Genomic DNA, 15,601 nt, shown 5'->3' with positions numbered 1-15,601 from the left:
TTTATCCTGTTTGGGTTTTGCTGAGCTTTTAGAATCTCCAGATTTGACAAAATTTAGGAAGGTTTTAGCCATTATTTTTGCAAATATTTTTTGTTGCAATGGGATATTTCTCATCTCCTTCTAGGATTCCATGACATACTACACCTTGTAGAATTGTTCCACAGATCACGAAGGCTTTGTTCATTTCCTTTCAATCTCGTTTTTAGGGCTAGATAATTTCTACTGATCTGTCTTCATGTTCACTCACACTTTCATCTCCATTTTGCTCTTGGTCTTGGCTAGTGAGATAAATACTTCAATATATCACTGTAAAATTGTGCACATTTTGGTTCTAAAACTTCTATGTTGTTACTCTTTCTGTTTTCTGTTTCTTTGCTGGTATTTTCTATTATCCATTTGTTTCAAAAGTATTCATCCTGGGGTGCCTGGGTGGCTTAGTCAGTTAAGTATCTGCCTTCAGCTCAGGTAATGATCTCAGGGTCCTGGAACTGAGCCCCATGTCCAGGCTCTCTGTTCAGTGGGGAGTCTGCCTATGCCCCTCTCTCTGCTCATGCTCTCTCTCTCAAATAAATAAATAAAATCTTCTTTAAAAAAAAAAAAGTATTCATCCTTACTTCTCGACACATTTTCATAATTACTGCTTCAAAAGTCTCTGATCATTTCAACACCTGTGTCATTTAGGAATTCTTGTCTGTAGATTATTTTCTCCTACATGATTTGGATTTTTCTTGGTTCTTTGTATCCCAAGTAATTTTTATTGTATCCTGGACATTTTGAATAGATCATTAGAAGACTCTGGGTCTAGATTAAGTCCTATGGAGGTTGCTGATAGTCTTGTTTTAGCATACAATCAATCCAGTTGGGTTCAAGCTAAAAACTCTGACCAGCTTTCTGTAGCTTCATGTTCTGAAGTTATTTCAATTTTCAAAGCCTTTGCAATGATATTCATGCCTGTCTCACACATATAAAACATAGGGGTATGTCTGGGACCTAGGAGGTGGTCTGTCTCATAGTTCTGTTCTCAAAGTCTTTGGTATGATATTTAGAGTCAGATCACATGTGTACAGCTTGAAATAGGCACAAGAGTTCACATACAACGCTAAGGGTCTCTTTTCCAATTCCTCATTCTCTCTGACTTCCCAGATATTTTCTGGTTCTCAAGGACTCACCTTCTTGGTTCATTGGCCAGAAACTGCCTTTAGTTATCTCACTCTGCCATTTACTTTTGTGACTATCCCCATTTCTGGAGCCACACAACAGAAGAGAAAGGAAGAGAAGAAAAAATGGCAATGGAATTTTGTCCTGCTTTCTTGAGACCACAACACCCCTTTTTGGAGAGGAATTTTCCCATCTGTCAGAGTTTTAGGCACATGTGGGCTCTCACTGTTGCTACTGTCACTACTGCCAACACCAAAATGGGACTTTTCAGGAGACCCAGATTTAAGAGATATAGGGTAGAGTAATAGCACTGAGGGGATTTCTCCCACTCTCTGGTATATTAGGAGTCTCTTTTAGACTCCTTGAATCAAAACCAGAGGGCTTCTCTGGAGATTTCACCTGTAGGTCCCTCTATTCATAGAAGGTACCCACTTAAAGGGTTTGACTACCTTGGGTCCAGGCTTCAGGATACCAGAGGAATTACAAAGTAAGAAACTCTTCATTACTTATTAGTACTTAAAATTTCCATTTTCTTCAATTCATCTACTACCATTTCCTTTTCATAGTCTTCAAATAATTTCTTTATGCATTCTTTCCAAGTTGTAGCTCTGTATTCAGTGGGAGAGACAAAGTATTACTCACTCTACCTAATCTGGAATCAGAGTACCCTCCTGCTTTTTGTGCTAGTGATGTCATACATTTTCCTTCTATATGTTTTAAATCTCACAAGATATTACTATCACTTAATAACTGTCTTAACATTAATACCATTTTATCTCTTCCCACAAATTTACCCTTCCCAGTGCTCATTTGTTCCTGCAATTCCATAGTACATCTGGTATAATTTTCCCTCAGTCTAATGAACTATCTTAATGTTTATTTTCTTAGCTTTTGTTTGAAAGTGTCTTTGTTTTGTCTTCATTTTTGAAGGATATTTACAATGATTACAGAATTCCTGCTTAGCAGTCTCACCCACCACCCCTCTTTTTGTTTGTTTGTTTGTTTGTTTGTTTTTAGATGTCATTCTACTGTCTTCTGATTTCAACAGTTTCCTCTGAAAAGCCAGCCTTTTGGGTTCTATCCCACAAAACTACTGTGCCTGTCTTTTCACGCAGCTTTAATATTTTCTCCTTGTCTTTATCAGCAATTTAAGTGTGATGTGCCTGATAATGGTTTTCTCTGTATTTGTTCTGCTTCAAGTTTGTAGATTTCTTGAATATGTGGATTTCTATCTTTCTTAATTTTGGAAAATTCTTAGAAATATTTCTTTAGCCCCATTCTTTCTCTCTAGCCATTTTCACTTAATCTCTTATTTTCCTTTCTATATTTTATATCCTTTTAATTCTCTCTGTGTATTATGTGGGTACTTTTCATTAAGCTCTCTTCTTGTTTATTAGTCTACTGTTCTGCTGATTCTAGATAGTCCCTCAAACCATCTATCTAGTTCTTAATTTCAGTCACTACTGTCCTTCTCCCTCCCTCCATTCTAGGATTCTTATTTAAGTCTTCTGTGTGAGTTCCAGTTCTCTGTTAAAATTATCTGTTGCTTTTTGAACTTTTAAAAGTTATTTTGGTAAATCAAAACTTTAAATTACTTCTGGCTCTCTTTTCTGTTGATTTGCTTGCTGGGTTTTGTTTTGTTTTACTTTTTAGAAGGGGCATATAATGGATGAAAATTTATAGAGACCCTGAATGATATTATGCTCTTTTCAGGGAGAGCTGAGTTTTTTTATGGCTCACTTTGATCCTGTCAAGAGTTGACTTTAGACTTTTTTGGGGTTGCTTTGTTTCCATTTTGCCTGTACTCGTGGAGTATAGCCCTTATTCCCAAGGTAAGAGGAAAAAGAAGAAACAAAGAACAGCTCCTCTTTTAATTTTGAAGGATATTTTCACTTATTATAGAATTCTGTGGGACCTCTTTTTTCTTTAAGCATACTTTATTTTTTTATTCTTTTTAAAAAAGATTTCCTTTATTTATTTGACAGACAGAGATCACAAGTAGGCAGAGGGAAGGCAGAGAGAGAGAGAGGAGGAAGCAGGCTCCCTGCTAAGCAGAGAGCCCGATGTGGAGCTCAATCCCAAGACCCTGAGATCATGACCTGAGCAGAAGGCAGAGGCTTTAACCACTGAGCCACCCAGGCACCCTTCTTTAAGCATATTTTAAAAGTTGCTTTATTGTCTCCTGACTTCCATCATTATTTTTTAAATAATTTTTTAATTTTTTAATAAACATATAATGTATTATTAGCCCCAGGGGTACAGGTCTGTGAATTGCCAGGTTTACACACTTCACAGCACTCACCATAGCACATACCCTCCCCTATGTCCCTCCCACCCTCTCCTTACCCCCCTCCCCCCAGCAACCTTCAGTTTGTTTTGTGAGATTAAGAGTCTCTTACGCTTTGTCTCCCTCCCGATCCCATCTGGTTTCATTTATTCTTTCCCTACCCTAAAACCCCCCACGTTGTTTCTCCACTTCCTCATATGAGGGAGATCATATGATAGTTGTCTTTCTCTGATTGACTTATCTCGCTAAGCATAATACCCTCTAGTTCCATCCACGTCGTCGCAAATGGCAAGATTTCATTTTTTTGATGGCTGCATAGTATTCCTGTGTGTGTGTGTGTGTGTGTGTGTGTGTGTGTGTGTGTGTATCACATCTTCTTTATCCATTCATCTGTTGATGGACATCTAGGTTCTTTCCACAGTTTGACTATTGTGGACATTGCTGCTATACTGACTTCCATTATTATTAATGAAACATTAGCTGTAATTCTTATTCTTCCTCATCTGTATTTAATGTATTTCTTCCCTTTGGCTGCTTTAGAGATTTTTCTCATATTTGGTTTAAACACATTCATTGTGATGTATGGAGGTGTGATGTGCTTTGTATTTATTCTGCTTGCAGGTTTTTGACCCTCTTGGGTCTATAAATGTGTTCTCTCATAGTGGACAAATATGGTGCAGTATTTTTTCATATACATCTATGTAATCTCACATTTTCTCTCTCCTTTCTTTTTGAATTCCACTTACACATATATTAGACTACTTTGCATTGTACCACAGATATCTGAGTTTACATTTCTTTAATTTTCAGTATCTTTTCTCTCTGTTCTTCAGATTATATAAGTTCTATTTTTAAGTTTATCATCTTTTTCTCCTTCCAACCCCTTTTCATTGTTACAACCATTCATTGAATTTTTCATTTTTGACACAATTTTTGGTCCTAGATTTTCATGTTTCTTATAGCTTTCACTTTTTTTTTACTGAGATTCTCCATCTATTTGTTCATTGTGATATTTCCTTTAGACACTTGAACAAAATTATAATAAAAATATTTATTATTTATAAATTATTTTATTAATAATTTATTATTATTATTTATACTAAAAAATAAATTTAAAAAATTTCCCACCAGTTCCTATATCTGGGCCATCTCAGAATCAGCTTCTTTTGACTGCTTTTTCTTGAGTCTAAGTCACGTTTTTTCGGTTTTTCACTTGCCTATTGATTTTTATTATTGTATGTTCAACACTGTAAATTATACAATACGGTCTTCCTTAAATGGGTGTTGGATTATGATGTCTTTCTTTAGTGAGTGTTGGTTTTATTGTAAATTTCTCTTGGCCTATTTGATTTGTTTTTATTCTTTGGGTATATGATATGGAGAGACAAAATTTTGAATTTTTGACCTAAAACATGCTTTTTACATTAAGGTGTGCCCCTTAGTTTAAAGGGATGGCCTTTCTAACATCTAAGGTGAATTCTTGAAGTGCTTCATGAGGTCTCTCTGCCCCCACTGAGATGGAATTCTGACTTTTAACACTGCATGATATGCAGCAGGCAATACCTACTAGGCCGTGCAGAGTCTTATCATGTCCATATTCATCTCAGCTCTTGGCCAAGGAACCACGGTGAATCCCCATGTAGACTTTTAGGGCCCCCCTTTTCATAGCTAATTACTTTCAGATATGCTCCCCTGCCAATTTCAGCTGTTTTAAAAGCGCAAGATCCTGAGTTCTCCATAAGTGAGACTACTCTGTATGGATTTCACTTTCTTGCACCCTGGAGCAGGGGGTGGGGGGCGGGAGGTGCATTTCAACAGAAAAACCAGGACCATTATGGGATAGTCATGGAGCATACCTCATGTATTTCCTTCTCTCAGAGATCATAGTTGTGTGCTACCTATCAGCCAATGCCTGAAAAGATTTGTCACATTAGAGGTGTTTTCCCAGTAGAACAAGTCAGGTACCTATTACTCTTTCATGGCTAGAAGCAAGTCTGCAGTGTGCATTTAAATGCACACTGAGATTTAAGTCACTGATGCTTTTAACTATTCATAAGAGGAATTTTTGATGACGAATAGGTAAGCATACACTTAATAAAATTTTAGTAGTGACTAAAGAGGAAAAGGAGCGATGTTTTTAAGGGCATCGAAAGCAAACTTAAAATTTCAAAATGAACCTATGTTATGTAAATAATACTCTTAGTTGGATAAACTTAGCAAGTAAAAAATTGTAATGACATATATATTCTATGTTGTTATTTGATATACAACCTATATTGTAATATGCATGATAAACTCATTGATTTAGAAAATAAAAAGACTTTTTTTTCTTTCCTATTTTGACCCATCGTATTAATACAGAATGTTCTCACTTAAGGTCACTGAATCTAAGTTGGAGATACTAGACCTTTGAATCATTGGTTAGTGAGTAGCTAAATTAGGAGTCACTGCCTTAGGAAGAAGCCAGTTCAGACTGAAACACAAATGACTATTTGGTTGAAGAAGTAACTCTCCATTTTTAAAGGGTGGAGATGGTCTGGTAGTAAATTAGTTCTCTCTCTGCCCTGGGAGATTAGACAAACAATGGATCTAACTAAGAAAATAGACTGACTCATTTGGCTACGGTGCTATACAGAAGTTATAAGCAAACCAACATTAATCTCCAGAAAGAGAATAGGGTTCTGTATATTGTGAGTTTTACAGTCAATTTTGAGATTTTTCACTGAATAAAAAATAAATAAATCAAACATCTATAGATCTAATGGCACTCTGAACCCTGCCTTTCCTTACCTCATCATCTGCTATAACATAGCTGAAGTCATATGTAATTTACTTCATTATTTATCAACTCTGCTTTAGGGTGGTAGTTTTTATTGCAAGAGAAGTGAGGGTTGTAGTAACTTTCTTTCTCTGGATTTTCTTGAGCATTTCCCAACTCCTTCTAGTAATGACCCCACTATCTTCAGCTTGAAGGGTCCTACTGAAGAGCATGAAGAAGGAAGTACAGATGAGAAGGGAGGAAAGTCAGACCTGTCAGCGGCAAGAGGAGTTACCGGGCCCATAAAGGGTCCTAAGTGAATAGGGGTGGAGAATCAAGGGAAATGTAATCACAGATCTGGAAGAGACAAGTCATCTGGTCCAGACTGCCTCTAGACAAGGTCAGGAAGGGGTGTTTGGGTGGACCTATTTTCACATCTGGATTTAGCTTCTCTTGAACTTTTCAGCTTTTTGCCTTTTACCAAGGCTGATTTCTTCTCGGCAAGTCATGTGGTATTTCTGCCCCAGCATGAAGTCCTTTGGAGTGGAATTTAATTAGCTTTGGGGATGGCCTGTTCTTTTTCCAGAAGGTCTGTTTCAGGTTTAGGTCATTCCATTGGCCTCACCAACAACTGAAGGGCAGATGTCCTGGCCACTCAATAATTCCCTGGGCGGAGAGGAAGGGCCTCTAAGATGATGGTCACACTCATATGTCTAACTCCCCTTAGCTGTGAGGACAGGAGGTGTTGAGGTGGGTGGAGCTTGGTGTTGGGGAGTGTTTTTTAGGTTGTTTCAGGTCTCACAGTCCATAAGAGAAGCATACAGCTGCCTACCTTTCCCAACATACACATACACACCCCTACATTATTTGCTGGTAGAAGTGAAATTTTGGCAACTTAGGGTTCCTCTGGGGCCACTCATTTCTTCCACATGTCCCAGTTGTCTGGATTTACTGCACGAAGTGGACAAAGGAGACTGGGAGTAAACTGTAACTTGTTCTTCCGATCTTTCATCCACGAAGGAGGTTTATGAGCAAAAGCAAAGAGGTAAATGAGATTTCTTCCTGCTGCTCTGTGCCTATCACATCACTCACCGGGCCTCACACGCCGCCACCAGCGTGTGCACACTCTGTGAGCAGAAACGCAACCCCCACCCACTCCTGCCCAGAGCCCTCCTCACCCCTCCCTCACGACCGGCACAGACCGACCAGAACTTCCCTTGGGTCACAGCCCAGCGATATGAAGCGGCCCTGGCGCGGAGCCCTGCTCTTCCCGAGTCGTGGGTGGCGCGGTGCTTGTTTCCCTCCCCTCCCTTTCCGGACCCAAACAGGGATGTATCTGGGTCAGCCTGGGAGGGGCTGGACCTGCCAGGGATCGGCGGGGGGGATGGGGGTGGCGATGACAGCATCTTTCAGGTTTTTGGCGTTTCTGAGCTTGGCCCCGTCCAGGCTCTCACCGAGCTCGCGCCCAGCAAGAGCTGATGCTCCGCTAGTCCCGGCCCTGGGAGTGGGTGGGGGAGAGCCTATCCTTTCTATCTGGACAGTCACCCCTCCTCACCCTGCGAACGATGCGGCGCCCACCCCCACCCTCAACGTGCACACACGTTCCCCATTCCCTAAGGCCCTCTCCCCTGGCGGGCGGCGGGTCCCTCCACCCCAGGAAAAGAGCAATGGAACAGTTCACGGCCGCCACGAGTTCCTGGTCTTCCTTCCTTTCCGGTGATAAACGGCGGGGCTACAAGCCAGTTGCTGCTTAAGATGCTCCACCCGTGAGCCTGAGCCTCTCTTGGCTCTGTGCGGGGGGCCCAGATCCAGGACCCTGGGTCCTTTTACCCCCGCAAGGCGCAAAGGCGTGACTCGTGTTGGAGCACAGACCCCCGGCAGCTCCCCACTGCCTCGGTTCCTCCCTATGTGATCTTTTGCGCTCCCCAGCGCCGGGGAGGAGCTGAGTGTGCGTAAAATCCGCATCTTCCCCAGACACTTTGGCTGAGGGTGCCTGGGTGAGGTCCGGAGGGTCATGGACTCCCGGCTCCCCGCCCTGCGAGCTCTGTATATAAGCCCAGCTCCGAGGAATCAAGGCCACAGGTCTTCATTTCCCCGAGGCCTGGCGCCTTCCTCCCCAACCTTGCCCGGCTTCGCCTCGGCAGCTCCAAATCTCCACTCGTTCTTCCTCTTGGCGTTGGGAGAGACGCGGAGCAATGAGTTGAAAATCGTCTCTGGATTCTTGCAGGCTGTACACAGTAATCTCCTCATCCTGTCCTTCATTTTCCCACACTAGTACCCTCGGAGACTTCTGTTTGCCGGAGGGTAGCCTCATCTTTCCGCCGCATGGGTCCTGTGGCAGGAGCCCCACTGATGCTCTCTGCCCAGGAGCTTCCCGAAAGGTGCCTGCCTCCGCGGGTGCTCGAGGCCACGCGGAGGTGTTCCTCTGTCCCCGCCTCACCTCATCTCCAGACATCTCTTGCCATCATTTCATCCACCCTTGTATAAAACCCGCGCCCCCCGCCCCACCCGGCGCCGCACCCCCTCCCTCGGCTGCTCCCGGCAGGCGGGGAGCTGAAGGCCAGGGGCGCGCAGGAGGCGCGCAGAGCTCTCGGGCTGCCCTCGCTCGCCGCGCCTGGGGAATTGGGCTGTGGGCGAGGCGGCCAGGGCTGGCCTTTATCGCTCGCCCTGTTGGTGATTTGAAACTTTATCAGCGAGTCTCGCCACTCGCCGCAGACGCGAGCGGGGGGCGGGGGCGCGGCGAGGCGCCGGCAGCCGTGACGAGGCGCTCCCGGCGCTGAGCGCTTCTGCTCGGGGCACGCATGGCGCCCGCACACGGAGTCTGACCTGATGCGGACGCAAGGGGGTTAATATGAACGCCCCTCTCGGTGGAATCTGGCTCTGGCTCCCTCTGCTCTTGACCTGGCTCACCCCTGAGGTCAGCTCTTCATGGTGGTAAGTCCACGCGCACGGGTGCAGGGGGATTTTGGAGATGGGAGTGGGGAACGCGCTAGCCACATAGACCTTTCCCGGTGGCGCTTCTCCGCGGCCACGGCCATCGAAATTCCAGTCGGAACCCCCAGCTGCTGTCCTCTCGTACCGCCTCAGCCCCAGCCCCTTTGCTTTTCCACAGAAGACCATTCCAGCTTTGACAACTCCAAAAAAACCCCACAGCCTCCCTCAAATGAGAGCTCGGATGTTTGGTTGATTTGGATCCAGATGAGCGACAGCCAAATCAGCCAATTTCTTATCCCGTTGAGAGACTCGCTAGCCGGGTCTCCAGCTCTGTAGCACAGGCGTCTGTATGTGGTGTGTGCGCGCGCGCGCGTGTGTGTGCGTGTGAAAATTCACCTTGAAAACTACAACAGTCTCCCCCTCCAGCACCCCCCCTCCCCCGTAAAACTGCCTCAAGATAAACCGACGGGCCAGTTCTGGCAGTGGAGAGCTGCACAACGCAAAGCGTATGATTTTGCATTATTTCTCGTCCTTCCACATTCCTAATGCTTCACCCCGTGGGGCGGAAGGACCTCTTGTTGCCTCCAGGTAGAGATTACCACCTTAACACGAAGATCGAGCCCCAGGGGGCTCTAAGATGCTACCCTGTTGAAAATCACAGTCACTCCAAAGAGTAACTTTGCTGCCCTTTGTATGCTGGTCTGCGATTTATTTTGCATAGTAAAGGAATGGCAGAATGTTGAAATGTAACAGGTCTTAGCATAGCTGAAAGTTCCAAAGGCGGATTCTCTCCTTACTCCATCTCCCTTCATTCTGCTCTTGAAAAGAGGTGGAGTTGTTAGCTCTGTAAATGTCCTTGAACCTGCAAGTTTCAGAACAGATACTAAAATACTGATTCAGAAACACCAGTTATCGTGGGCTGTTTTTGTTTTGTTTTGTTTTGTTTTTTTATAACAGAATCTGGCATAAGTAAGGAGTCTCAGCCAAATTAAAGACTAGAGCAAGGAGCTTTAGGAAGACCCTGGAGCTCTTCAAAGGAGCAAGCCAAAGCGTTGATGGGAAGAAGGGTTCAATTCCTTCCTAAGCAGCTTTGAACAGGAAGGCGTTTAGACTTGACATTGCTGACACAGGATCAAAGATTGATTTATCAGAGTGACCATTTTTCAATAAAATGACTATTTCTGTTTCCATGGGTGTATAAACATTATTTATTGCCTAGGCTTTTGTCGCATTGTCTCTCAGCTGTCACTTAAATATATTTTTTGGAAGTCACAGCTGTAACGATTTTATGATCATATAAAATAATGAAAATACAAGAAAAAGACATTCTCCTTGTTTGATCGCTTCAAAAGACACCTATGGCAGCTTGGGTTATATAAAAGGTACCTTTCTAAACATTTCACAACTAATAGAGAACATCTGGGTAGAGATGATGATGTAATTTTTTGTTAAAGTTTCTTTTCAAAAGTACTTTATGGAGCTGTAACACTGTTTGATTCTTCCAAACATTTAGTGTCCTTAATAACAATAGAAAGAATTTTTTTTTCCAAAGGTTCTCTATAAAAGCTAAAGAGAGCTGGAAAAATGGAAATATTTAAAGGATGCTTTGGTATGGAAAGAAGGGCCTGTCTGTGAGGAGAGTGTAACATCAGATACCACGAGCAGGCGTTGATTAGACAGATAGTTTCTAAAGACATGTCAACGTTAGGTCAAATAAATGGGAGCAAGCTGCTTCTAAAGGTTGACGTCCCCCAAAGTGAAGCCCAGACACACCGTGTTGTGGAGATCAGAGCCTTCCCTGGCGATCTCTGGAGAAGTCTCTGAAGCCTTCTTCCCCAAACCCATTCATTGTCCCTCACCCTCACTCTTGACCTTGACTCTTCCACCACGAGCAGAGCATCATCAGGTGGCCCTGGTTTCCTGTCCAGAACACACAGCCACTGCTCCATTTTGGAGTGGAGTGGAGCCACTGCAGTGGAGCCACTGTTCCACTCCAACAATCCGGGGTGGCTTCTACCAGATCATTCCCATGCCTGCTGTGCCGCTTCTTGCTTTCCAATATCCTCCAGAGGATCAGGAATTCCTATTTGAACTAAGCTCTGAGCTCTTTCGTTTCCTGGGCAACACAACACCAGCCCTGGCCCTTTGTGGTGTTTTCACCTCTGTGTCCGTCCTTTGCAGGTACATGAGAGCTACAGGTGGCTCCTCCAGGGTAATGTGTGACAATGTTCCAGGCCTGGTGAGCCGCCAGCGACAGCTGTGCCACCGGCACCCGGACGTGATGCGGGCCATTGGCCTCGGAGTGGCCGAGTGGACTGCAGAGTGCCAGCACCAGTTCCGCCAGCACCGCTGGAACTGCAACACGCTGGACCGGGATCACAGTCTCTTTGGCAGGGTCCTGCTCCGAAGTAAGTCCCCTGCCCTCATGGAGTTCCACGGGGCTGTCCCCTGCCTAGGGCTTCAGAGACCCTGCTCATCTTGTCTTGCATTTTATTAGTCAGAAGCTTCTTCTTTTGGGTTGGCCCTGTCCCTGTTTTGCAGATGACGACTAGAGAAACCAAGGAACTCGCCTCAACTTTTGAAGGAGGCCAGGTGTAGCTTAGGATGAACTGTCTCTTGGCTCTTTGCTCTGTCTGTCTATATCCTGCCACTACATTGCCTGTTCCTCCAAGATCAGATTTTGTCTTCAGGAGAAAGGAAGCGGTCACAGGGCTCTCTTGACTTGTTTATTCTTTCTGGGACTTGAAACTTCCAGAGGATCTGAGCAGATCAGGATGGAATACTCAAATCTTTTACTGACTAAGAAGTATGTATTTCAAAAAACAAAACAAAACAAAAACCCTGTATGTATATTAAAAAGAAGAGACAAATCTCTGTCTTAAACCTTTTATAACTCATTCATCTACTCAGCTGTGGGTCACTGTGTGTCTAAATTCAACATTTTTTTTCCTCCAGTAGATTATAAATTCTGCAAGGCAGGGACTAGCCTCTCTTTCCCTGCACTTGCTTGGTACTATTCACTCACTGATGGGTTGAATGAATGGATGAACTCATAGCACCTGTTTTTTTTGTTGTTGTTTGTTTTTGTTTTCTTGTTTGTTTTTTTAAGGCACATTTTAGGAAGAATAATATTTATGGAGGATTTGGGTGAGAACCATGAATACATTGTTTTCAAACACATGTTTGTTTTGTTTCTGTTTTACTTAGAAGGAGCATTAAACATATCTAATTACATAATAAATTTCTTAAATTCCTGAATATGGGAAGTAGCAAATTAACTGAAAATCAGATTTCGTTGTCAAAAATACCCATCCCTTAACCTGGCATTATTAGCATTCTTCAAGAAGTAGCACGGCCCATTTGCTATTGGGAAATCTGACTGAAAACACAACAGTTTATGTGTGAACCCCAGAAACAGGAAACTACACTTGTTTTTGCCCACCACCCCCCCATTCCTAAGAAAATTGTCCAGGCTGTACACTTGGTAATGCTTAACAGAGGGTGTTTCTATCATGTAATCATCACAGCCCTAGGGTTTTATGAGGCCAAATGCATAACTGAATGTCTCTAAAATCCCCCAAGGGCGTAGTACTCTCGCTCAGTGTATCCCTAAAGTTAATTTACTGCGATATTCTGCAATTTTATTCTCTAGTTTAAGAACTATATTCTCGTGCATTCCTTTTAGAGTTTCAATATGACATCGCAGATTTTTGAAAGGTTAATAGTAAATTTCAGCTACATGGAATTTTAAGACTTCACCTAGATTAGCTCACCAGTGAATCAATTAAAGTGCTGGACCTTGTCAGAGACAGTTTACAAATATCTAACACAAGTGATCTTTGGGTATGTTGTGGACAGGCTCTCAGTGTTTGAGGCTGTGTGAGGACTTTCTTTCCAAAGTACTCACAATCATTTTTCAGTCATTACAAATTAAATATCCTTCTCCTGCACAAAATGTTCACCTCCTAATTCTGTCTGCAAAAATCCATTCAGATGTCTCCATACTGAATAAAAACCTTTAGATCAGCAATCAAAGGAAGCAGTTTTGACCATGGAAGGAACCTAAAGATAACATGTCTAGCAAAGCTGGGGATTCATTTGTAAAATCCTTTAATCTTGGCTGTAGGGTTGCTGAGAGGGAAGAAGTTAGAACTCGGGGACGTGGTGCTAGTTTGAGCGTCAGGACTCAGGTGAAAAAGAGAGTCTAAGCTGTATTTCTTCAGAGTTCTTTCAGATGAAGCTGAATGTTTTGCCAAAGTACTCGAAACTTAAAACACTCATGCTACACAATTTCTTTCCATTCTTCACAGAAGGCCAGCTTTCTTCCTGGACATTTATATAAACTCCTGTGACTGTCGGTGATGATTTTGTGTTGGTTATGGGAGGGCTGAATTTGGCCTAAAGTAGTTTATCCTGGAAATAATCAAGAAATTCCAATGAAGCTATCCAAAGATTTTTACAATTAATTGCTTGGAGGGAAATTCACATCTTAAGTTGTGAAGAACTCTCTCTTTTGGAAACCTAAATGTCCTTATAGATGAAAAGGACAGGCAAAGGACAACACCATTGATGCGGAGAACGTAACAGTTACTAACATATCCCATGGTCCTAGAGAAAAGGAGAACATTTACTAGCCTCTTTTGCTTCAGAGAGCTAGAGGAAGACAGAACAATTTCTGGAAACATTTTCAATTCATTCATTCCACAGACTGTCACCAACCATAGGCAGAGAACCTAAAAGACCAAACTAGTAAACCCAGAAATATTCCTGCAAGAATACACCTCCAGAATTCTAAAATAAGCCATAAAAAACAAAACAGTGAGCAGGTCTCATCCTTGTAATGTATTAAAGAAAAAGAAAAAGAAGTGCAAGCATTGAAAGAGAGAGCTGAACTACCCATAACATTCCAGAATGTGGAGCTTCTAGTATTTTACCCTCCCAGTAACCATCCCCTGCCCCAGAAAGAAAAAAAAAAAAAAAAAGCCTGTGCATTTAAAAACCTTTCTTGACTTATCTCAACCCCCAAATTATGTTTTTAAGATTTATTTGTCACAGAGAGAGCAAGCAAGCACAAGTATGGGGAGTGACAGGCAGAAGGAGAAGTAGGCTTCCCGCTGACCAAGGAGCTGGACGTGGGGCTCCAGCCCAGGGTCCTGGGATCATGACCTGAGCCGAAAGCAGAGGCATAATGGACTGAGCCACCCAGGTATTCCTCTCAACCCCTAAATTAACGAAACTTCAACCCCATCAGGAAGTACCACCTTTGAGATTTGGATTTTGTTTCACACTGTGATGGCTTTAAAGAGAATCAGTTTTTCTAAGAGGCCCCAGATCAAAATTTGTTCTGTTACAAAGCCAACTCTTGAAATGTGCTACTATTTCACACATAGCATTTTAGTGATTCATCTAAGACACTTAACTGAAAACATCTTAAGGCCATATCTACATGACACCAAAACATCTGGAGGTAAAAATGAAAAGTCAGTCAATGTGCTAACTTTTGTGTTTAAATAGACAGACATCTAGTTCTTTAGTAATGTGTCTTAAAAATAAATGACAAATATTTACAAAGGTGATATTTTTGCTTTGGAAATTCCTTCAGGAGCACAGCAGATTTTCAATGATTTTTCTTCCTTCTTTCAGCCAACAAGTCAATATCATCGTTTGCAAGTTATGCCAGGATAAATTCTGCACCTAGGCCACTGATTCCTCTATGCCTTTCAAAATACTGTCTGGTCACTGACATCCTATGATCCACGTCTCCCATGCCTTTCCCCTAAAAGGCCACCTCATAAAATTGTTCTTCTTTCTCCTTAAGGAATAAAACTAGAGCTAAATACATTAAGCATTTGGAATCTCCCCGCTCTGTGTCATCTCTCCATGCTGGCACTATATGCCAAGTACAAAACCGGGCCTTAGCAGATCAAGGCGTTAACTATGGACAAGCCATTTTCTTAAACTATAAAATGGGTGTGATAAAAATCTTACTTCTCGGAAAGCCACTACCTGAGATTAAGCCACATTAGTATCTGTTAATCGCCTTCTTTTACAAAACATCTCAGTTTGCTTAGAAAACCTGTGATCCTGGTAATAGAATCTAGAACTCTAGATTCTTTGACCATCCCATTTCTCCCTGGAGAGTGCTACCTGCTACCTATGGCAAATATTCATATAATTGATTTTACCTAAACACAGGGCATGATGGATTCCTTTTCTGATGGTTAGAGGTTTCAGGGGAGATATTTTTTTGAAGGCTGAGGTAAGTGCCATGTAATATGGTGTAGATATGTTTTCCTGATTTTTAATAATGAGACTAGCAGAGCAAATATTACAAGGGACATATAATAAATTTTCACAGTGAATGACAAACGGAAACAAGCAGGGCTTCAAGGCGAGAAGGTGGTTTGTTCTTTCAGCTGCGTGGTTCAAAAAGTCACACTCGTCTTGACATACTGCATCGCTGA

At 42.6% G+C, this 15,601-nt stretch overlaps 1 protein-coding gene across 1 annotated transcript in view; it reads left to right on the top strand.

Annotated features, from left to right (window-relative positions):
- Window positions 1-8,753: 8,753 nt before the first annotated feature.
- WNT2 (Wnt family member 2) overlaps window positions 8,754-15,601 on the top strand; it is a 47,340-nt gene continuing 40,492 nt past the window's right edge. The window contains exons 1-2 of the mRNA XM_059171665.1: window positions 8,754-9,137; window positions 11,319-11,545. Coding sequence (XP_059027648.1) covers window positions 9,055-9,137; window positions 11,319-11,545 — 310 coding nt within the window. The 5' untranslated portion in view covers window positions 8,754-9,054. The remainder of the gene's footprint in view (window positions 9,138-11,318; window positions 11,546-15,601) is intronic.

This window comes from Mustela lutreola, chromosome 4 (genome assembly GCF_030435805.1).
Source record: "Mustela lutreola isolate mMusLut2 chromosome 4, mMusLut2.pri, whole genome shotgun sequence".
Lineage (NCBI taxonomy): Eukaryota > Metazoa > Chordata > Mammalia > Carnivora > Mustelidae > Mustela > Mustela lutreola.
The sequence above is the reverse complement of the archived record's forward strand: the minus strand, read 5'-3'. Positions and strand labels throughout refer to the sequence as shown.